At 39.2% G+C, this 25,422-nt stretch overlaps 1 protein-coding gene across 1 annotated transcript in view; it reads right to left on the bottom strand.

The window, feature by feature from the left end:
- LOC145994472 (dynein axonemal heavy chain 1-like) overlaps positions 1-25,422 on the bottom strand; it is a 1,132,367-nt gene that overhangs the window by 969,198 nt on the left and 137,747 nt on the right. Inside the window, exon 15 of the mRNA XM_083130607.1 lies at positions 4,160-4,288. Within this exon, the coding sequence (XP_082986733.1) occupies positions 4,160-4,288 (129 nt within the window). The remainder of the gene's footprint in view (positions 1-4,159; positions 4,289-25,422) is intronic.

Genomic DNA, 25,422 nt, shown 5'->3' with positions numbered 1-25,422 from the left:
CAATCAACCATACGATTTGAACACCCCGAAATGCAATCAAGCAAATAATCACATAATGGTTATCAATCATATGACACAGACGTGTACCTAAAGAATGAAATTGTAAATGGCCCACTGGCAATGATGAAAACGTTAGAATAGTTGCATTAATAGATTCCGCACTTTTCAATGATAGAAACATGGGAATAATAGGAATTGTAAAATTGCTATTATGAAAATATGGGAATAATACGTCACAAAAATTGTGCAAATGCTCTGATGACAACATGGAAACAGTTGGCTAAGTAAATAGAGCAAATGCTGTGAAGAAGGCACGGAAGTAGTAATCTAATTAGCTAAATCGTGCAACTGCCATAACAAAACGAGAATGTTAGCCTATGTAAATTATACAACTGTCGACGTCACGAAAATATGGATATAGTAGTCGAAGTAATTTGTGCACCTGTGCTATCTTGCAAACACTGGGAGCAGTAATCCGAATAAACTATGTACCTGCTATGATGAAAACAAAACGTGGGTCAATTCTCCATGATAAAAACCTGGAAATAGTAGTCCGACGCCTGCTATATTCAAAACATAGGAATAGCAGACTAAGTAGCCTATATTATGTAAACAGGAATGATGAAAACATTGAACATTGTTCTTTTCATTGTTGAGGTTTTCAGCATATAATGGCCACTTGTGTTGTATCTGAAATGTTCTCAATAAATAAACAAACACTAGTCGGAATAACTTATGAACCTGCTGAGACGAAAACACAGGAATAGTTCTCGGACTAAATTGTGCACCTTCCATGACGAAAACATGGGGTCAGTAGGCTAAGTAAGTTATGCAAACCTGTGATGAAAGTGCACCTGCTATGATGACAATAGTAGGCTAAGGAAATTATACGAGGCGCTATGGTGAAAACATGCGAATCGTAGTCAAGAGTAAATTGTGCACCTGCTATGATTCGAACATAGGAACAGTACTACAAGTGTAGTGTAGTACTAGGACAACGACAATGTAGAACCACCGACTATAGAGAGTAAGGAAAATCTTTCCTCAACTTGTACTTCCTGGTTTCAGGATTTATTCGCAACGCTAAACTTCGCCAATTGAGAAAAAATCATGGAATTTCGGAATAAAGATCTTCGCGATTTTTGTCGTGCCTGGCTAAAGTTCAATGCTCTTATTCGAATCAAACGCGAAGCTGATTGAAAGGACATGTCGCCTGACTCACTTTTTTTTCCACCTCCCTAGTTTTGAGCTATTTGTACGTTCCAATTTTTCATTTATCATGACAGCGTACTTCCCGATAAAGGAAATCGATTACGAAATGCGCACACCCTGTGAATGCACCCCCAAATGGCTGTTGCTTTGTCCAATGTTTTTAATCTTAAAGTAGGTCAAACCTCTCGCCATGTGTTCCTGACATCTTTTCATGAAGTAGTCTTTTGGAGCAAGCAATTTTTAAAAAATGCAGGATTTCCTTCTTCCATTATTTTCTTCATCTATCACGTCTAGTGTTCCGGAGGGCGGGGGTTTTATCAGAATTGAACCCTTACGAAATGCTCTGCAAGAGGATATCATCCATCTTTTGAGTTGAAAGTTGTTCTTTTGTTAAGCCACGAACGCTACAAGACCTACCTACGACACGTACGGTAGGGAGTAAATTGCACTATCATCAAAAACAGACTTGGATAGTGTATTTCCTGTATATTTTTACCATTATGTACTTTGACTTCCAAAATGGAATAACAATTATTGAATCCTAGGGCATGATTAACAACTCCACAAGAATTTCCGATTGTACACTCCTGTTCAGTGGCACAGACTTCAACTATCCAACCTTACAACTGTGCCACCTTACAACCTTACAATCATGGCGCCGATTTTATAGGACACCTTCTGCTCCCAATGGGAAGCAGAATATCTATATTCCCCAATATAGAATCTCGTTTAAAGCTAAATTTTAAATGCATAGAGAATACATTGAGAAAACAGTAAATTTTCTATCTCTACACAAGGCATCTATTCGTTTAGTAGATAATAAATGGATTTATTCGGTTTATTTTAGTTCTCTTTTCTGCCACTTTTGGCTAATCGCGGTAATGAGAATGATTGGTGACATGATGAGGTGCATGAAGGGATACTCACAAAGAAGACCCATCGCCAGGTCTGGATTCGAACCCGGGACTCCTGCAGTCGTAGCGCGCTGCGCTAATCACTTCGTCACGGAGGTTGGCCAAGTCAAAATCATAACAGGGTGGCTACTCTACGACCATGATAAAATTCAAGTATAATTCCCGGTTTTCAAGGCGAACTTTCCAAAAATTCAAGAAGATATTTTCTCTATTTCGACCTTACGCATTAGCGCCTCTCACCAACCACACACACAGGTAGTATATTAACAACAAAAAGGGTCTGAGATTCCAATGTATCCAAAAATTCCAATTTAATTCAATCAAATAGTAAAGGAAAAGATCTAAATATGCCCCCCCCCTTGTTATGTTGTCATTTTCGGAGAGAAAAATTAATATATCAAGCACCTGCCTTTAAATGGATATCTATGAAATATATACTTAAATGTAATAGCATGTTAAAGTATAGAAGGTCTCCATTTCTTTTTATAAAAAGCAATTTCCAAAAAATGGTAAAATGATGTATTTCAAAATTGTGGTCTAAATATGGGCTACTAGTGGCAATATCACAAAAAGCAGTTAATTTTTTTTTAAAAAAAGTCATTTATCGCTAAACATTATAAAATTCATATTTATGAATAATCTGTTCCTTTGAAAATCAAACGGAATGGGAAAAATCGAAATTAATAAAAAGATCCAAATATTTGTTGAAAATGTGATCTCAACATAAGACCTCATGTCATAGCCCATATTTAGACCATCACGCTATTTTTCATCTTCAATTTATTTTTGCTCTCTGTGGTACATATTTCACAAACAAATCATGGCATTATAAAAGCCCACATTTGTTTTATGTACCGCTAATATCATAACCTATACAAAGCAGATGATAATTCAGAAAACGTTGAGTTAAAACGTACCTGCAAAGAGTTTTCAGAGGTCGCAATTCTATAACAGCGTCCAAGGTCGAAACTAACCAGCACTTTCTCTTGCGAATTGGCGCCGCAACCATTGTCCTTGACAGATAACCAGTTCGCATAGCCTCCGTCAGGCTGCAGCACCTGGTATCGCTGATAACTCCAAAACCCATATTTAAACCTTCGCCCATATTTAGACCTTATCCTCTATATAACACATATATAATATTTAATTTACGGTGTGGAGTTTACATTTGTCATTTCACATACTCAGACTCAAAATGCTTCTACAAAAACGAGCCACAAATGTTACTGGATACATCAATCCACGAAAAATTGCTAATTGTATGAGACTCTCAAACTCAAATTTACATAATCAACTTCAAGATATCTTATCTTGCCATAATCTTCTGTCTGTCAGATTGTTCTACAAAGGACACTAACAAAGTAAACGGATTAAGAGAATATTTTTTATTTTCAACGCAGCTTTCTTTTCCTTCCTCGATAAAAAAACACTGAAGTGTGAAATCTTGCCTCAGGAATTTATAAATATGTATAGCTTCAATGAGATATGGATTAATAAAAATTGCAATTTTTCACGTCTATTGAGAAAAAGTCACGCAGAATTCAAGCATAATTCCCGGAATTCAAGGAATTCCCGGTGAGTAGCCACCCGGCATAAACACAATTTAGTGTTTGTGTAAAAATTGTCATTCAAATGAGCAGTCAAAATCATTCAAGACGCATTAAAACTTTCGCCACTGCACAAAAGTTTAGACAACTAACTTTCAAGGGAGATGATATGCCCATGGAAGGTGAGATATCAAACCTCCATCAAATCATCTAATGTTAGGTCTAGAAGAACTAACAAATTTGCACAAAGAACCTAGTACCTCTTGAAAAGAAAAACTTAAATTCGCCACTGCAGTTCTCGTCACCGTCTGCATACTTCAAAGACAAAATATCCTGGCAAGATCAACCAATCTTTACTGAACTCCAATTGAGATTCATCTGCTTTTGTAATTGTCTACTTTGCAAAAATGCATCGTAAGATATCCCTGCTGTCTGAAATGAGTTTGTCCTACAGAACTACCAGAAGTAAAATATGTGTATTCGTACCTGTTTCTTCTGATACCATTTCCCAGTGCCGATCCCGAAGACCTCTATTAAGAAAGCTCTGTATGAGAGGAATGTAAGGTTTAAAATCTTCTATCTGTCGTTTTATTTCCAAAGCCACACTCTGTACTCCTAGAAGAAGAAGAAAAAGTTTTCTGTAATAAACGTACTGCAGCATGCATAAGCAGACCTACCGTCAACAAGTACTGTAGATGGCTAGGGATGCGGGTGCAGAACGTTTGCTTCCTGGTATACTTCACATCCGGTATTCTCAGTCTCCTGGAATGCTCCGACTTGAAGAGGAGAATTCCACAGGAAACTGAGGTTACAAAGTACATCGGAACTGGCTACTATATAAGCCCTGAGGCAGGCCTCCTTTTTGGTTACAATTTGCTCTTCATCATTGACAGTAGCAGCCAGTGTTGCCACCTACCTTTCTGGTCCTATTCTCTGTTCGATCGAAGTGTACGGCTAAATATACCCTCTTTTATGACCAAAAGGGCTCCAAACTCCGTTCCAGCTAACTGTAGACCAGGCGAACGAGAACAAATATCTGCGCCAGTAGTGACGCGAGACGGCTCCACCAATGAACAGTGAGAGGAACATGATTGTGTAATGGGCGACGGGAGTTACCCGATTTCCTATGCAGCGTTGCCAACTTTTGAAAAGGATAATACCGAACGCACATGGCAAACAGACCGTATTCTTGTCCCAAGGTTCATACGATTGGTTTAAGTATTTCTTAGGGAAATATTAGGGATAAAACTGCAAGAGCAAGATTTGACAAGCCGTGCATTTAGTGTACGGACTAAGGTCTGGACCGTAAGGTTGGCAACGCTGCGATTTCACCACTCGATTTTCCTCCTCTGCCAATATGCGCGGCCTTGCTCTACAGTTAGCTGGGACAGGGTATAACTAGTGTTGCCCACTGGACGAGACGGGACAGGCTTTTAAAAATTCGAGACGAGACGAGATTGATCATGTGTCCCGAGACAAACGAATATTTTCGAGACGAGACAGCATTTCACAGCATTTCCACGAGACGAGACAGGCCAAAGTCTCGTCTCGTGGGCAACGCTATGTAAAGCTACCAGAGTTAGGCGATTTTGATCGATAGTTAATTACAGAATGATTATGTGAAGGCTAATCCTTTTTCAGGCATCTTCCTTATATATTAGTTATAGCAATGGACTAAAAAAATTGTTTATTATGTTTTTGGGCTCCGTGGTCATCTAACCCACCCTCGATTTCGCAAGGATTTTTTTTTCTTCTGAAGATTATGTGATGCTAAGTGTGAAGAAAGAAATTCTGGAGCGCGGAAAGTAATATTTAGAGTTCTACGTGCTACGAAACTTAAATTCTTTTTTAATATTTAAATTCCTTACCATACGTAACGTAACGATTTTCCAGGCCTTCCATCATGGCTGTGCATCATGGATTCACGTCACAGGCGCACATCTACATATTATCCTTTTCTTATGATTGAATTGTGGAATGGGATAATTTGCGAGATGTTATTGTGATGTATTGGCGGGTTGGACATTTCAGACATTACAATTGATTTGTGATCATCAGCGTGTGTAAATACGTTATCTTGTGGAAAATAGTGCACATTTTTTTTTGGCAACCTGCAGACCGTAAAGGGGAGGGTTGTATTTTCTGAATGACTTGTGGGATGGGATCATTTGCCACTTCTTATTTTTATGATGGAACGGATGAAGAGGGTAGTATTCTAGTATGTATGAAGGGGTGCTTCGAATAGTGGATAAGAACCCGTGGAGCCGGCCCTTGTGGTGGAGTAGTTAGCACATCGCGCTACAACGCCAGGGGTCCCGGGTTCGAATCCAGGCCTGGAAATTTATTTATTTATTTATTTCAGAAATTGAACGCAACAAGTATATTACCCATTAATGGCGTTCATTATACAATAATTTTGTGATAACATTATTGAAATATTGCACAGATGAATGTAGTATATAGACAGAAAACATTTAACAAACATATAAATCTTAGGTCTTTTAAAAATTTATTTTTTAAAAATAACAAGTACAGCATATGTCTTTTAATGTTTGTGTGTTTTCTGTATCTTAACATTAAATCAGAATAATAAACATGCCATTATAAATTTATGTAATTTTAGTATATTCCTTTTCAAAATTGCGGTCGGGCAAAATAAGTCCACACTGTTTTCACCTTTGATGGTATCATCAAATGTTTTACACATATTCCAAATTGGGGATATTGTCAGAGCGTTGGTTCTATTACGGCGGAGGCTGAAGAGTTGCCTTCTTGGTCGTAATTTGCTTGAGGGGACGTAGAAGTCGAGCTGTGACAGGGCGAAAGGAGCTTCAATGAGATTATTTAAAATTTTGTGGAGGAAAATGAGCTGTGGAAAAGGACAAGAAAGACTATTGACATACGACTTACTTCTCTTTTGGACTTTGAAATTTAACTTCGACCCGCAATTCAGTGACTGGCCTTGGAAGAAGAGGTAAGTTACCTTCCGAGGTTAAATTTTAGCCTTAATTTTTTTGTACCTTCATGTGTCAGTGCGGAAAATAGTGTTGGGGGTAGGTGGTTCGGCCAGTTTGTAACATGCCTTCCAAAAGAACTCTATAGAGACAGGCGGGTAGCCGGAGCGGAGCGAAGCGGAGGCGTTGCAGCGATAGCGGTTGCAGGCGGCAGGTTAATTACCCCAGGGGCGGAGCCCGAAATCGGCGGGAAATTTTGAGAGAAATGTTCATGACATTTAGCACGGGCGCATGGCCACAAGTAAACTTCCACCTCTCAACTTCAAACGGCTATATCTCAACTATAAACGGCTGTACAGTACTAAATACTTCTTTCAGCGCTCCAGAATTTCTTTCTTCACACTTAGGAACTCATAATCTTCAGAAGAAAAAAAAATCCTTGCGAAATCGAGCGTGGGTCAGATGACCACGGACCCTGTTATTGTTATGTTTAATAAGTAGAATTTATGTATTAAATAATATAAAATATTTCAGTATTATATTTAATCTTATTTGATTTTGGAAGTATTTGTCTCCAACTTAAAGTAATTGCCATGCTTAGTATGGAATCTTACTACTTATTGAGTGCAGAGAAAAAAAGAAGTGAATAGGCCTATACGGTATTATATAGAACACAAACCTGGAGTAGAAAATTACAGGGCACTCGGTTACCAAGGCGCCTGAAAATTTTCACCTGGTGGCTGAGTTTTCAAATTCAGTTATAATTTTTTCTTTAATTTTTCGAGTTCTTTTATGAAAATTTCCATTGCCTTTTTTAAAAATAACAAGTACAGCATATGTCTTTTAATGTTTGTGTGTTTTCTGTATCTTAACATTAAATCAGAATAATAAACATGCCATTATAAATTTTTCCACCGTTTCTAGCCAAGATTTATAATCTCAGGCGATATGGTACAGTTCTTCGCTACGGTTATTACAAGCATAAAAACATAGTTTCATGTTGTGACGTTTCAGAAGAACACGCGCTCCCTTCAAGAGGCGTTTATTTTTAGTTTGATTAAAGATACAGTTGTAACAATGGTTAAAACTTTTCACAAAAAAGAATTAGTTATATAATGAATCTTGTCAATGTTGCATTGTTGTAACATAGCAACTTAACTGTGAAACAAGCAGTCTGTTTTATTGTTATTTTAGATGAAAATTTTAATCACTTTTTTAAAATTATAAATCCCAAATATCATCAGGTAAATTCAAATTCATCATCTCCTTCACAGAGATTCTTGATGTCGTACGTTACATTAAATTTTAAAGATGGTGGCTACTACACTTGTGAAAAAGAAAACTAAATAGTGGGTCTATGTTGCCAAAGATATGGTAGAGTCGACCATATAATGTATTACATAGTTATTCATGTTGTTACCGGTTGAGCCTTCTTTAGGAATGTCACTCCGGCGCAAGAATTAGTTACTTTTAATCCTAATCTTATATTAATTCAAAAATTAAATATTTTAACCCTTAACCTACACACCTGGGTCCTAGGAACCCGACGGAATTCTTTTTGCCTTGCATTACTAAGTGGTTGGCTGCAATGACGTTACTGGCGCAGTAGTCTCCTAGCCCTTTCTGCTCTTCGAGCCAATAGAGTGGTTAACGTTGTGAGAGTACTAAATGTGGCAAAATCAACTAACATTGGGTCCCCAGGACCCAGGTGTGTCGTTAGTGTTACTTTTTGTGTTAACATAATTTTTGCATAGACCACGAAAAGGACATTCTTGCAATCTTGAATGATTCCCTAAACGATCTTGAATCATATCAGTGGTGCTGTTAGTGAAAAAGAGGTTAGTAAACATGAATCAGATATAGGGGAAAGCGTAAAGGAAGTAGGTAATGAAGGTGAATCTACCAATGTAGAAGATGATGTAGACGAAGCTGAATATGTCAGTGAGAATAGAATAGAATGGTATTTATTTAAGGAGGCTGTGCGACTGACAAATCTAATTTTTTTATGGTAAAAACCGGTATAAGCAACTTAGATTGTTTTGAAAAGTGAGAAAAATCACCTCGGGAAAGGCACTATACGAGCGTTCTCACTCTGAGGTTTTGGTTGTGTTATCTTTCTTATTCCTATGTTTTATAATGAATAGCTATAATTAGTATTTAATTACGGGAATATTAGGGCATCTCACATATGAAGGTTGGACTGAATGAAGCAGATAGTTCTTCATATACATTTATTTCTAAATATGCATATCTTGTCATGAAGTAAATATATTTATCAAAATATATCTATTTGTTTCAGTGTTAATATTTTTTATACATAGGCTACTATTGTTACAAATACAAATAAACATATTTCAAGGCATAAAAAATAAAATAAAAAAGTGGGTCACAAGAACCCAGATGTGTCTTAAGAGTTACATTTTTTCGGTGTGTCGGTTAAGGGTTAAGATCACATTTCAAAATGTGTAGCTTTATCTTAGTTGTATTCGTGGCTAGCCCTATCTATTCGTATTTGATTTAAAAAAAAAGATGGCTCCTGAGAAAAAGGGACTGGCACCTAAATTAGTTTTAGTATCTTTTAACCCTGCTAATAGTTATTATGCTACATTATTTCATAAATATATCAAAATCTGAGAAAGTGCAGTGACAGTGTTAACTAAAGTTCTAAATACATTACTGGCATGGCTTATTTCCTTAGTTTTACGTAGCTTTTTTATCACGTGAGGATAATAGCTGACCCACACGTACATAACCTAATTACATACATAGGAGCATACACTGTTTTACATGTAGCATCTTGCATTTGTGCTAATTCTGCTGTACAATAAATAGCATGTCTCATTCTTATTCTCATATGTTCTGGGTTCAATCTTACAATTCTACAGTACACCGAAGTAAGTTATATGGGAGCCTTCAGACCAAGGCGACAAGCGACAAGCGACAAGGATAACTTGGCACCAAGCCTTGAAAAATAAATGCAACCTTTCATATCGTAGGGGCACGACAAGCTTCACGTGTTGCTAGTCTTTCGGGCTGGGCCGTTTTCTCAACTATCTCAGTGTGTTCATAGCGCATGCGCAGTGAATTTTTCTTTGTATTGAAAGGATGTCTCCGTGTCGCGTGTCACTTGTCGACTGTTGCGTTTCGCTTCGCTCTGATAACTTCCTTACGATAATTAAAACAAAAATGTCTTCAGTACATGAAATTGCCATAAAACGAAAAAAGTTGTATACATCCTACCTAGCAACTCAAATTTTGTTTGACAAACACACAGCCTGTTAATACATATTATATGACAGGTCGGCATGGCTATCAGTTTGCATCTCTTTAGAGTAACTCAGAGATGTGAGAGCATGTAAAGTATTGGTACAGCTGTTTGCAATACTAAATTCAATCGGTTTGAATGCTGAATTCTCATTCGAAATAATATTAATGAAATAATATGAATCAAATAATGTGTTTATGTCATCCAGAGAAGAAAGCTACATTCTCCAAGTTATTGATCAGTCACATTGAAGTGAATTCTGAGAATAACGAAAAACTACAGTTGACCTAATATTTCAACTCCTGACTAGAAGAAACTGAGAACTAGTGATTTAAACTGCAAAATAATAAAGAATAAATACAGGGAAAGACATAAACTCAGATATGTAGATATTAGCTACGTAGAATGGAAAATTCAACATCTCATTTTTAAGGAAAAAATGTTTTCCATCTAAACTATTAACTTTATCAACAATTAACTTTATAAACAATTAACTTTATCAACAATTAATTTTATCAACAATTTACTTTATCAACAATTTACTTTATCAACAATTAACTTTATCTACAATATATATATATGAAACAACAAAAAGTACTATCCTGGTGACAGTATTAAATAAAGCTCTGCGAATACAAGATTGATAAAATTACCAAATTACTTCATACTAAAAAAAAATTAGCTGAGCTTCTGTGAGGTACGTGAATGTTCCTAGATTGACACTTAAGAATTAGTAGATACTATAAAAAAGGTGTGCATGTTTTTCAAGTATTAGAACAGACAATTTAGTAAGTTACACAATCTACGTGAGCACAGACGTAAACCAAATTTTCAATAAAGGAACTAATATTTGCCCCTTTGCTTTATCTAAAATTGAATTCAATTGAATTGTATTTATTACTAGGCGAGGTTCAGCTGTCGCTGATCTACCACCTAACCCAAAAAATGTAATGTTATTAATAAAAAATAATAATATACCAATCTATTAACGTACAGGCAACCTACATTCTCTCACGTATTACATTATTCATCAAAGTTTCAATGTTCGGAAAATAAAAGTAGTTAAATATGTTTATTAGTATTTTAACGATTACTGTAACAAATATAAATTTTCACATCCATAGAAATGTTACAAGGAAAAGAATTAGACGTTCATACAAAAAATTATTGATTCTCTCAAAATTTCGGAAGGGTTGCAGCCCCATCAGCTCCCCCTCTGCGCATGCCAGTGAAACAGTGATTTACAGCGCATACTTCCGGTTTTGCGACCATAGCAACAGAACAGGCTATCGCCATTCCTAAGCTGTATTTTCAAAAATGTACTGGCCGCGTTTACAAAAAATAACGGAGCTGTAGCCGTTGCTATGGGAATAGAAATTCTTGAACTGCATTTTTTTCAATATGGCCCGTATGATTTAATTGACAACATTCCGTCCCTTTTCGCGCCTTTCCAACAATTGCGCTGTCCATTGTGTTGCATTCCACCCCCGATCGATCCGTTGCTAGCGGGAGTCGAGTAATGCAATAAGAAGAGAATGGGCGTGCATTGACCTTAAACAAAAGTGTATTGTGAGCAGCCCCAAGTAAATATTTTGCTTTGAAATACTATAACCCTCGGTATGTCATCTTCTGGTGAGCGTGATTTTACTGTAGAGGTGGACATGTTATTGTTTAGTCGTGACACGTTTATTCATTGTTGGGAATTCAGTGTGAATTAACTAGAGGGATGTTGGAGTTACTCTTCTCCAGAAGACCCTAGTTCACTGGCATCAAATGCAAATTTTGATCCCTATGAGGAATAATTAAACCCCCGTTCCTAATAACAGCAGCGCATATTTCTCTATTAGAATTTCAACTATACTCCGTCCCAGGAGTCTGTGGAGCAACGTCGCGCCTGACGGTAGAGAAGGGGTGGAAGCTAGTGGGTGGAGCAAAGCGCTGCGTGCTGCTGCAGATGGCTGGTATCTGCAGTTACGTTGCCCCCTCCATGCATTCCCTTTTCCATCTCGCGCGTTCCCTCTCTCGACTAACTACTTGCGCAGAGGCCTTCTTCTCGCTGGCTTGTTCCACAGACCCCTGAGACAGAGTGTAGATGAAGATTGTAACGACCCTGCTTGGTCGCCATTCAATTATTATTAGATCTTGCGTGCTCGCTATATTATTTTTAATCGGATGAAAGAGTTAAGCGGAATGTCCCTGCGAGGCGTACGCTTTTAGTTTAAATGTTTTCTGTAAAGGTTTAACGGTTCCACCTCTACGTTTACTAGCTTCACTCATTATTAGACCCTGCGTGGTCGCTATATTCTTTTTAATGTTATCAATTATTATCATTTACATTGTTCAACGTGTTGTTTAGAATAGCAGAGTCCTGCGAGGCTCATTATTAATTGTATTGTCTGAATGCACACAGTTTTAGTTTATATTGTCACGTGCATCTAGTGATTTTCCCACTAGTGATTTCTCAATGTCAAAACCTTGATATTCCTCAGTACGAAGTTTGCAATATGTAAAAAAATGAGTTAGCAACGCGTACTTGTAGTTAAAATTTTCACCACCCATGCGCCACCCTGACTATAAAACCCAGCGCAGCGAGACCGGAGCTCCCAGCTACAGTGCTGGATTATGAAGACGTACTACAATTGGACACACTGGGATCCAACGTTATTGTTGGAGGCGATCTTAATGCCAAGCATCCTATATGGCATTCCAGAATATCTAACCCATCTGGAAATATTCTGCTGCAAGCGCTGCCAGATACTGAATTTTCTATATCTGCTCCACTGGACCCTAATTTCTACCCTAGGGGTAGAGGAACACCTGATGTCTTAGACGTACTTTTGAACAAAGGAGTAGGCATTAGTACTGCACCACATGTTGAAGACGCTGTTACCTCGGATCATCTCCCTGTTATCGCAGCTATTGCCCAGGGCATCTACTATCATAGGTTCCAGGCACTACAGGAACCCAAAACAGATTGGAATGCTTTTCGCCGGCAATCACATATGAGACTGAACCTCCATCAATCAATGAATACGGCTGAGGAGATCGATGAAGCAGTAAACAACTTTACAGAGGATATTAAAACATCTTGGAACCGAACAACGATTACCATGTCTACTTTACCTACGCCAAACACTTTTCCAGTACTGGAAATTTTACTTTGTTTGACACGATGGGCCCGATGTCGCTGGTATAGAACCCAATCACCCCACCATCTTTACGAATGGAGGTTGCTTGCCAAAGAATTACATACTTTCCTAGTAAGAGAGCGGACCTCCCAATGGGATGAACGTCTACGAAAACTGGAACCACAAGATAGGCAATTTTGGAAGTTAGCGCGCACTCTCAATGCAAGAGATAAGCCAACGTTGAATTCCTTAAATTCTCCAGAAGGACCTATAGTGAATCCTCAGGAAATAGCGGAAACTCTTGCAGACCAATTCCAAACGCATTTCAAACTTAAAGCAGAACTTAATGATCAAGAAACAGAGCAAGAGGTTCAAAATATATCCGACCAACTTCTACAACTTCCATCGATTCTTGATGCTCCACACGTAACACCTCGTGAAGTCCAAAGGCTGACAAAAAAGCTAAAACCGAAAGCAGCACCTGGTCTAGATGGTATTCCACCTGCGGCACTTCAGAATCTCACAAGAAAGGGGTTTGTGTATCTTGCCAAACTTTTTACTAACATTATACGACTGGGCTATTTTCCAGCACAATGGAAAATGGCAAAGATCATAGCTATTCCAAAAATGGGAAAGAATCCGCATGAGAAGACAAACTATAGGTCTATAAGTCTATTATCTCATGTTAGTAAGCTTTTCGAAAGGATGTTGTGCCAGCGTCTCACAGTTATTATAGACGAACATCAGCTAATACCAAACCACCAATTTGGCTTTCGGAAAAATCACGGTACTACCGAACAACTTGTCAGAGTCGTTGACTATATTGCTGTTCATAACAACAGAAAGCATCGTGTCGCTGGTCTATTTCTGGACGTGCATCAAGCATTCGATAGAGTATGGCACGGTGGACTAATGCTCAAATTACAACAACTTCCGCTGCCTCAGTGCTACTTAAAAGTTATGATGAATTATCTGCAAAACAGAAAATTTATAGTAACTGTGCAAGGGCAGCAATCTACTTCCAGATCTATTGAAGCAGGGGTGCCTCAAGGCTCAACTTTCCCCTACGTTATACTCATTATATACGGCAGATATTCCATATCCGAAAGAAGGATTACTAGCAACATATGCAGATGATACTGCATTGTTAGTACACTCGAAATCGAATAGAACGCCCCCCTTACGGTTATGCAACCCGGAATTTTATATCATCTAGTTTCGCCAGGAATAGCAGCTCGCGAGAAGCGTAGTGTTTCCAACTCTTGAATCTAGCCACAGATTCACGCGACCGGGTGGAGATCTTGCTTTCCTCTTGATTTGATTTTAACGGACAAGAAGTTTATTTTGAGAATGTCTCTGGTAATAATAACAAGTGTTATTAACATTTATGCTTGAGTTTTTTATTATTCTTTTACCACTTCCGAACGAATATGTGAAGATTTTTGTTTTTCATTTTGCAATAACGCTTTCGGCATTTTTCCTTCAGAGTTATTCTTTTTGTTTTTAAATTTTTGGCGACATCTGATTTGGAAAAAGTTCCACGAAGTTTGTTTTAAGTGTAAATGCATCTGGACATACAGTGTAGACTGGGATTCGAACAACAAATATGAACTTTCGTCGCGAATCGAACCAGCGCTCCTTTCATTATGTTTTCTTTCCACGTTTATTAAAATTTGCTTCCTTCAGCCTACTTCCGATTGTCGTATATTTCAATTCGTATTCCCGTTTTTTTTTCATTTGCATTGTTCGAGCCGTGTTAACTTTCTCTCTTAATCTGGTTATTCGAATACTTTTATACTTAATTTTTTTTTCCTTTTCTCTATTTTCCCTTCGCACTCATTACAGATTTCGGTATCGGGCTTTTCCATATTTTCAGTAATTTAATTCTTTGACTATTTTTAATTTGCCCTTAGTCCGAATCAAGAAAATATGTTAGGAAATGTTTCCCGTGTAAATCTTATTGTATGGTGGTGTAAAATTGATGCCAGCTTTTTCTTGCGATAAGGGTTTTGAAAGTGCAAGGGTCTCATTTATTAACCATGGTGGGAAGGGGGGGCGGAGGGGTGCCAGAAACCTTCCAGTCGGAATATGCCTGAAACGAAAAGTATAGATCGACCACAACGAAAAAAATCCTTGGGACGAAAAGTACCCGCGCAGATCTCCCTTCTTCCCTTCAGTTCGGGCCACTCTCCCTCGCCCCTCCTCGCGGGAGTACGGTACACAGGAGTCGTGGTTCTGCGCAGGTTGTTTTGCTTGTGGTTCCACTCCTCCATCAGCATGTGGGTGCTGAGAAGGCTATGCTATCTGCGAGTGAGGGGGAGGGGATGACGAGCAACACTGCCACAGCGAGTCGCTGTAAATGATTTCATTGTCTGTGCTGGGTGAAACCGGTTCTTGGTGCTCCTACACTTTTCCGATACATTTCTGCCAGCCTTTCTAGCGAAGCGAGGTCATATGTTCCAGATTCGAACTCTGGTCAGGCATGAATGTATCACGGAGTTTGTCCCGTCAGAATTTTATAAATTGATAATTCATTCATATTATCGCGATTAACTGAAGAGGCAGAAGAGTGATGTAAAATAACCGAAATAGAAATTGGTGCATTTGTGCCTGGTGCTACTGTAACGACGAAGTTAACTCTTTATAAATGATGAAATAGGTAGCCCTTGCGCTCAAATACACTTATACCTTGGCACAAAAAAAATCTAACTTATCTCTGATCTCTTACTACAACCTTGGTGACAATGAAGTTCGACCAGAAAGGAATACGTGATTAAATGCACAGAGGCACAGGCGGTGGAATGGGTGACCCGCAGAAGTGACGCATGTGTGTAAGAGGAGGCGTGTGAGCAGGCAAGAATCGTGATCCCAGCATGTTGCACCCAAGGTCACGTAAAGAACGAAAACGTGGAACAATACGCGTGACATTGAACTTCGACCAGGCACCAGACCCATACGGTAAATTCCAGATAGTGGCGCATTCGACGGAAGCATGACGTCACGGACACGATAAGGGAGTCCGCCGTATATAAGCGCGTGCTGTGCACCGAGGAACCGCAGTGCATCATCACAAAGGCCAGGGGCAAACCTATTGACAACACCGTGAGGAGAAGAGTGGTGGAGTTGCAACGGGATGGACTCAGTGAACGGGAAATAGGGCGCCAACTGAACTTACCCAAGTCAACCGTTCACTGCATCATCAAACACCACCAAAATACGGGTACTACATAGCCAGGTAAGGTCCCCAGTCGAAAACGCCTGCTGAGCGTGCGTGACCTACGGATATTTAGGCGCTATATCCAGACCAACAATCATGTTTCTGTGGCCGAATTACGACTGTGGACTCGAGAACGCTTTCACATTGAAGTGTCAACCAGAACCATTCGCCGTTACCTACAGCGATGCGGTTACCGAGTGTACAAGGCGAAACGTAAACCCTTCCTTTCCATGTTGAATAAAGGCAATCGACTACGGTGAGCACGAATGTACCGGGGATGGACATTTCGGCAGTGGAACAGGGTTTTCTGGACGGACGAATCCATTTTTAATGTTGTGTACGGGAAAATACGGAAAACAGTCATTTGTCGGAAGGAGGAACAGAATGAAACAAAATGTTATGCACGTCGGGTACAGAAACCTGCGTCAGTGATGGTATGGAGATGCATGACGGCATCTGGGGTTGGCCCACTACACGTCTGTGAGGGCATTGTGAATGCACACGCCTATACACGCATACTGGAGCGGCATCTTCTCACAGTGCGAAATCACCTGTTCCACAGGCGGCGTCTCATCTATCAACACGACAATTCCAGGCCTCATACAGCGCGGCTGACAAGAGAATGGTTGACTCGCCATCACGTGCGAACTCTGCCATGGCCACCATCGAGTCCCGACCTCTCGCCCATTGAGAATGTGTGGCGTGTTCTTAAGCGACGTGTGCAACAGAGGGAACCCACGACAGTGGCTGCTCTTATCGCCTGCCTGCAGGAGGAATGGCACCGCATCGATGTGGAATACCTTGAACGACTCGTCCGCAGCATGCCCCGACGCATTGCCACAGTTATTCGCCGACGGGGCGGCGTCACACCATGGTAAACAGGATCCCCTCTAACAGTGGTTGAACTTCAATGTCACGTGTAGATGGACGAAAATGTTTTATTTTGTGTGGACACCATACATTGCTGTGTTGCAGCGGAAATTTACGTTTTCCTTTGTTCCATGTAGCCTGCTGAATAAAATATGTTCAGCATATGCATGTGTTCTCTCCTTCTTTCACAACGCACTCCTATATTTGTGACTGGTCGAACTTCATTGTCACTAAGGTTGTACATTTGGAATACAGCCAAGAGCGATGTAAAGCAATGCAATTACATTGTGAATGTTTCACATCCTATAGTCTTTCTTTTTTCTCGTAGCGGGGGCGGGGGTTCATTCATTACAAATATCTAGGAATGGATTTAGCAGCAATCCGTGATATACTTAAGTATCATAACATGCTGCGTAACCAGGGTTCTTGGGTCCTAGCCTCTGATAATGAGTTTTTCTTTTTCGTTGTTTCTTCAATCTTCATCAATTTCCCTGAAGCATCATTCATTCTCTGTCGCCATTGGCTATATGTAAAAGTTGACATAAAATTAGTAAATTTTGAAAAGAAAACACAAGGATCTGCTTTTCTCATAGCTCGCCAAACATGCACATTTCTGTATTTTATGCTTTCAGCGCTATCATTATTCTTGGCAGGCAATGGAATTGAAGCAACTCTCACAACTAACGTAAACTACATATCACTCAGGCATGACAATTCTCGCGGGCAAAGTGGATTGTTTTGGCACATGGTAGCGCAATAACTATCTTCTGGCCTACATTTAAATCCGTACTTTTTATTCCAGTTGAGTGATTGACTCACAATTTTGCCATTGAAAGTTTGGGTTGTATTTGGGTTATACGTATTGTGTTTTTGGTGCGCTAGGAAAAAGCAATCCCAAAGGTTCGCACTGAACAGAAAATTGTGTGCTTTTCCTCTCTCTCTCTCTCTCTCTTCCAACTCCGTCCCTCTCTCTCACCCCAAGTCCCCACTATTTAGGTAAACTGTTGTTAGAAACATATTTTCCGAAAAATATCCACATTGAAAATAATATTCCCCAATTGTTTTGATAGGGCATTTCTATTGCTCCGAACGAATTATCTCCGTAAGAGGACTAGGGCCTCCCCTATGGCGCAATCGTAGAGTCGTCACCTTTAATCAAGGGGTCCCGGGTTCGATACCCGGTGGAGGAACATAGTGGTTCGGAACCCACTATAAACTGTGGGTCCAGTCCCAATTAGCCTTTCTGTGCACAAAGTGGACTTAAAAAAACAACAATTCAATTCAATTCAATTGAATTACCTTATCAATATTTTAAATCTGCATGCACCTGCTTAATTTAATAGATTATGCATTTATATTCATTGCGGGCAGAAATGTGCGAGAAAACAATGCATTTTTTCAGGGAATGCATGAGTCAATAATAATGTATATTTTACGGTATATACTCTTTTATATTGCATTGATTCAATAGTATCCTTATTTCCTAAAGCAAGCGTGAGTTTTTTGCACACACCACGCAGGCCCTGCTTGACGTAAATCTCAGATGCAGTAACTTCACGGTTGCCTTTTGCCACCACGCTTTGCCTTTAATTCGAGCCCCGGTGGGTGCTTCGTTCGAGATCCTGCAGCAGTTTTACTCGTATCTATGCCTTGAGCATGCCACTTGCAACGGAACCAATAAAATGAAACTTTCTGCACCGGAATGGGCGTGAAACTCTACATGCACCAATGATAAGGTGGTTTCAAGAGGCATGTGCTACGTGCAGCATGTCCCTTCGGTCCGAATGTCCCTTTACGATATCATTTCATCATGCCTTACTTTCGGAATTTACAGGAGAGAAGATAGTCCGCATGTTCTTGTGCGGCGGATCTGCTGCACTACAGATTGCTACGACCCATGGTGTGGACGAATCATGCGTCAGGCGTTGGATTCGGTGTTACGAGGAATAAGGGGACCAAGGAATGAAGTCAAGACCCAACAAAGGCCGGCCGAGGAAGGCAACCAGGGAAGAAGATGCAGGCATCATTGAGATGAGCGAGGGCAATCCCTTCATGGCTACAACGAAGATTCGCCAAGAGTTGAAACTGGAGTGCCATGCTGCAACAGTTCGGCACCGTCGAGCGGCAAAGAAAGAAGCAATGATGCATTTCCATCACGAAGCACGGATCAGTTTTCTTTACAATATTTATTAGCTCCTCAAGAATTTTGGCAGAACGTAATTTTGAGCGACAAAAAAGTATTTTCGTCTGACGAAGATGGTCAGGTTTATGTTTGGAGGCGCAACAACACTCGCTACGGCCCCGAGAACATTTCTACCCATGCTAGGAGTGGCAGGATATCCGTGGTGGTGTGGGGATGGATCAGTTCGTCTGGAGTAGGTGGATTGGTGGAAGTGTCCTCGAGAATGAATTCGCAGGAATACATCGCAGTGCTGGAAAACCACACGCTTCCCAGCGTGCGAGAGAGACACCTTGATGATGAGATTTCGCACGTGACTTTCGATCAAGACAACAGCAGCGTCCATACATCGAAAGCGAACACCACCTGGTTTAATCAGCACCCAGGAATTTCAAGAGTAGATTGGCCAGCGAAGTCTCCCAATCGAAAACATTTTCACGTGTTTGATGTTTGGGAGAGTTTAAGGAGAAGAGCAAACATCTGCTCGTGAAATCCTTGCCTTGTCGACTAGATGCAGTGCTTGAATCCAACGGCGGGTGGACACAGTATTGAAACCCCGCACGGTTTAACCGATGTTCTTTGCTACATCCCAGAACAAAACTAATTACACACATCTCCATATGCAACTTATGTTTCCAATTATTTTTTATTGATACCTTGGTGCTCATGGTTACTTTTTCACACACCTGCACCATTATATTATATTCTATAATATTAATATTCACATTATTGATTCACATGAAATTCAAATGCGCAGCACACATGCACCAATTCCTAACACTTAACTATTAGTTACATTACACCTATCTCGTTGTCACAGTTCTAAATCAGTGGTGCCCAGGGGGAGGGGCATTATGGCGCAGACTGTGATGGAAATTTGACTCAGTAAACAGGGAACAAGTTTAATTACGTTATCAATTAGCCATTGCTGTTATACAAATAGTAATTTGTAGATTGTCAGGGGAATTGTTACGGGTAATAAGTAATATTGGTGGGGGGGCGATATCCAACTCTTACATATTAGGCCTTAGATTGATAGGGAAATTATGGTGGGCGATTAATGAAGTTAGTGGGATTTTCAGGTAGCTGGATTGATAATTATTTTGGGGGCAGGGAATCCCAACTCTTGTATATTACTATTACGTCTTAGATTGCTTTTTTGGAGGGTGCAATATCAACAGGAAGTCTAAAATTGGCATGGAAATTTTGTTGGGAAGATTGAGTATTAAATTTGAGGTGGAGGGGAGGGGAATGAAGTTTTGATAAAGTGTTATGTCTTAGATTGTGAAGTAATTTCTGATCAATAGATGCGTATCAGCTTTGATTGTTGACTCTTTAATGATAAGCTTACGATTATTATTGTTAATATGGATTGCCATCCATCAACAGAAGGACGGACCAATCGATCATTTAATTCATATCGTTTTTTTTTTGGTATTTGTTGTCCCTTCGGATCAGCTTCGAAACCTAAGGAAATGATTAGATGTCTGTCTGAAGTTAGTGACAATGGTTCTTTAATTTCCCGTCGCTCTTTCAGCCGGCGCGGGAACCACCTTTATGGCAGTGATCCTCTGTTGCCGCGTTTACCTACGAAGGAACTCGTGGCCAAACAACGAATTAGGTCTACCGCTTGGGCAAGAAGCGTCAACTTTACAAAGCCCTCTTCTCCGAAGCAGTGTTACGTACCCAATAGGACCAAGTAATGTGAATAGTTTGCCAAAGACGAATAGAGATGGCAGCACCAGGCGTGCAAGGTTAAGAATAAAATAATATATGTGAATAACTTTATAAATAAGAACAAAGGAAATTGGAAAGAAAGAAAACAATAGAATATATTATAAGAAGACAAAGAATAAATATGAAATAAATAAATTAATAGATATATTTTATAAATCAAATCAGTTATCATATGTAAGTTAATATGAAAATTAAGGAAGTCAAAGCACTGATACAAGTTTGTGTCTTTGAACAGATATTGCATCTGTTTGGTTGATTTACCATTCCCATAGGGGAAATTTTGTTTACATCAGTGGCAAGCGCGTTCTGATCGACGCCCCACAGCACTTTTTGGTTGCGCAGTTTAACTGTAGCACCTACTTGGATGCGCGTGTAAATCGTTTGCACCAAGTATACACTCTGTTGGACCTTGTTAGTGGTGGCGCGTTCCAATTGCAGCCCCAAGGGAGGATATTAGTATTATTCCCAAAGCTTAAAAGAAAAAATTGGAAAAGGACAAAGGAATTCGTTAAATAGTCAAAACCTAAATAAATTGAAATCCAGAAGGAAGTCCAGATCCAGAACGTCCATTAAGAGGGAAGTCCAGATCCTCCATATTGAGAAGGAAGTTCCGATCCAGACCGCCCATTGAGAAGGAAGTTCCGATCCAGATCTGCCCACTACGAAGGAAGTACAAATAGAAGAATATCCAAATAGAGAAAATAAATAAAAAGAATATTGAGATGAAAATTGACTGTAACGAGAAAATTATAGAAGAATGTAGCTTATCATGTAAATATTCTTACTCCATGTATCCTGTGTTTAAATAATATATTCGTTTAAACGTCTCCATTGGAAGGCATCCTGTCTGGTTTCGTTGTCTACAAAGAACCCTACCCTGTAGATAAGCTAGCTGAGTTTTAAGATTAAGGTTTATGTACCTTTGCACCAAATGAAGGTAGCATAAATAAATGGCGACCAACTTTTGGGGCTAGAGAATTAGGAACCAGACAGCGAAGAGAGAAAGAATAATTGAAAGTGGAGGAAAAGGATAAAGATGGAAATGAGAATGGAGAAGCTACAATGAAGGAAGACGGAGAAAAAATGGAAACTTTCATTTGTTGCGGAGAGGAAGGAAACAAGGAAGAAATTATTTTCTGTGTCACATGTAAGGAAATGAAACATTGGACGTGCGAAGGAATAAGAAAGGAGAAATACATATCAATAAGTAAAAGGGAAGATGACTATACATGTAAGGAATGCAAGAAGGAAAAGCTAAAAGAAAAGCAGAAGAAAACAGAAGAAATAAACTTGATGGAAATGTTCCAAAAGCTGTCAATGCAGATAAATGAAAATAACAGAGATCTGAAGGAGAAGATTGAAGAAAGTAATAGGAAGGCGGAAGAGAACAACAGAGAAGTAAAACAAAAGTTAGAAGAAAATAACAAGGAAGTGAAAGAAAGGCTTGATGAAAATAGTAGAAAATTAGAAGCAGTAAGAAATGAAAGCAAGAAAATGTACGAGATAATAACCGAGACATGTGAAGAAAATAGAAGATCATTGGAAAAGAAGATAGAAGAAACAACACTGCTGATTGAAAAAAAAAGCGTGGATATAAATAAGACTATCGAGGAAGAAGTTTCAAAACTTAGAGAGGAGAATATACACAGAACCAACAGTATGGAAAGAAAAATTGTTGAAAATAAATCGCAAATAGAAGCAGTATCTTCTAGAGTAGATGCAAATGAAAGCAAGATAGAAGAAGCAAAGGTCCTAATGGAAGATAGAAGCTGGGAAACACGCAATAGAATGGAAAAGAAAGTTCTAAAACTGAGAGAAGTAAGTACGCGGGAACTGCAAGAAGTTCAAGAAAAAACTAGCAGTATGGAGAAAGACATTGAGGAAAATCAAAATAAAATTAATGCAGCAGATAAGAAAGAAAAGGAATTAGACAGAAAATTAAATGGGGCAGTGTCAAAGATAGAGAAGACAGAAAAGAAAGTAGAAGACGTGGAAAGAAAGTTAGGAAAGCTATTCATCAAAGAAGGAAACATAAATCCTAGGTTTCGAGAAAGTGAAGAAACGAAGGTTAAGAAAGAGCTGAGAGAAGAGAGTTCAAGCGATGAATCGACGACGGAGGAAGAAGAGAAGCATAAGAGATATAGAATAGCGGGAGGTCACAAGAAAAGGAAATGGAAGAATAGCGAAGATGGAAGTAATAATGAAAGGCTCTTAGACATATTGGAAAATGAATTCCCGAGAGACTAGAACTATAGGACCAGGATACCTAGGCCACAAGAATTGCAGCATCTTCCAAAATTCAATGGGAATATATCTGATAAATGTCCCAGAAAGTTTTTAAGGGAACTAACAACAAATGTCAGACTTATGAGGATCCCCGAAGGAATGATTTTGAACGTCATAGAGACATGTTTTGAACAGTCGGCAGCAGGATGGTATCAACTAAATGAGCACAAATTTAGAAATTTTAAGGAGTTCAGGCGAAAATTCCTGAATTACTACTACAGTGAAGACATAAAGGAAAGGCAGCTAGAAGCATTAAAAAGAAGATATGTAGATTGGTCAAAAGTCGACAGCCTGGAAGAACATAGGGAGACTCTTAGAAGCTTCAAAAACCTAAAGGAAGGATGCAGTGAAGAGGAGCTGGTTAAACAAGTTGTCCAAACATTGCCATTAAGAATACAGAGAGCTATAGCAGCGGTTAAGATAAAAGCAGTTGATGATTTAATTGAACATCTAAGAACCGAAGATGTGCTAACAAAAACTCTGAATTCCTGGAACGATAAGGAAGGAAGATTCTATGGAAAGAGGCAACATTCAGAAGAAGAAGGGCGCTCAAAACCAAAGTTCCGGAGACAGGAATTTGATGTAAGAAGAACAGAAGTTAGAAACCAGGGACCAAGTGCAGAAAGAAGAGATGTAGGAAGAAACAATGGAAGGTATGAAAGAAACATAGACTCTGTGGAAGAAAGAGAGAGAAACGATGATAGATATCGAGGAAATTGGAGAAACTTGAGAGGCCGAAATAATTTCCGAAGATACGGAAGAGGAGGAAATCAGCGATGGAGGAACATATATGAACACATAAATAAATTAATAGATATATTTTATAAATCAAATCAGTTATCATATGTAAGTTAATATGAAAATTAAGGAAGTTAAAGCACTGATACAAGTTTGTGTCTTTGAACAGATATTGCATCTGTTTGGTTGATTTACCATTCCCATAGGGGAAATTTTGTTTACATCAGTGGCGAGCGCGTTCTGATCGACGCCCCACAGCACTTTTTGGTTGCGCAGTTTAACTGTAGCACCTACTTGGATGCGCGTGTAAATCGTTTGCACCAAGTATACACTCTGTTGGACCTAGTTAGTGGTGGCGCGTTCCAATTGCAGCCCCAAGGGAGGATATTAGTATTATTCCCAAAGCTTAAAAGAAAAAATTGGAAAAGGATAAAGGAATTCGTTAAATAGTCAAAACCTAAATAAATTGAAATCCAGAAGGAAGTCCAGATCCAGAACGTCCATTAAGAGGGAAGTCCAGATCCTCCATATTGAGAAGGAAGTTCCGATCCAGACCGCCCATTGAGAAGGAAGTTCCGATCCAGACCGCCCATTGAGAAGGAAGTTCCGATCCAGATCCTCCACATTGAGAAGGAAGTCCCGATCCAGATCTGCCCACTACGAAGGAAGTACAAATAGAAGAATATCCAAATAGAGAAAATAAATAAAAAGAATATTGAGATGAAAATTGACTGTAACGAGAAAATTATAGAAGAATGTAGCTTATCATGTAAATATTCTTACTCCATGTATCCTGTGTTTAAATAATATATTAGTTTAAACGTCTCCATTGGAAGGCATCCTGTCTGGTTTCGTTGTCTACAAAGAACCCTACCCTGTAGATAAGCTAGCTGAGTTTTAAGATTAAGGTTTATGTACCTTTGCACCAAATGAAGGTAGCAGCAGCCAGCCGGGAAACAGAATTTTGTCAAAATAACCCTTCTGCTCTGTGAATGAACACCGGTTCTAACAGCGTTTCTATACTTAATTGGACATTATCCACTGTTTTTCTTTTTGATTGACTATATATTCTATCTATATATTTCGAGACATATCAAGAGATCACCTCTTCTCTCATCTTCAGGCGATCAATTTTTGCTATGTCTGTAGTGTGATTGGAACTATGACAGCCCGTGATTTTTTCCAAATCCGGTCCGCTAAACAACCAGTCTTAGATGCCCATTCAAAATCGACAGCTATAGAGCAAAATATGTTTGAAGTTAAGAGTCTTATTGAATGAAACATAGCTCGACTCACCCTCACATTTGAATTTTTTTAGATAACTTGCTTGCACTTCGTATAGAAAGCACCAGGAGACTGAAAATTCACACTATTT

The sequence above is a fragment of the Lepisma saccharinum genome, chromosome 10, assembly GCF_977018435.1.
Source record: "Lepisma saccharinum chromosome 10, izLepSacc3.1, whole genome shotgun sequence".
In the NCBI taxonomy this organism is placed as follows: domain Eukaryota; kingdom Metazoa; phylum Arthropoda; class Insecta; order Zygentoma; family Lepismatidae; genus Lepisma; species Lepisma saccharinum.
Note: the sequence above shows the minus strand (reverse complement) of the source record. Positions and strands in the feature narration are given on the sequence as shown.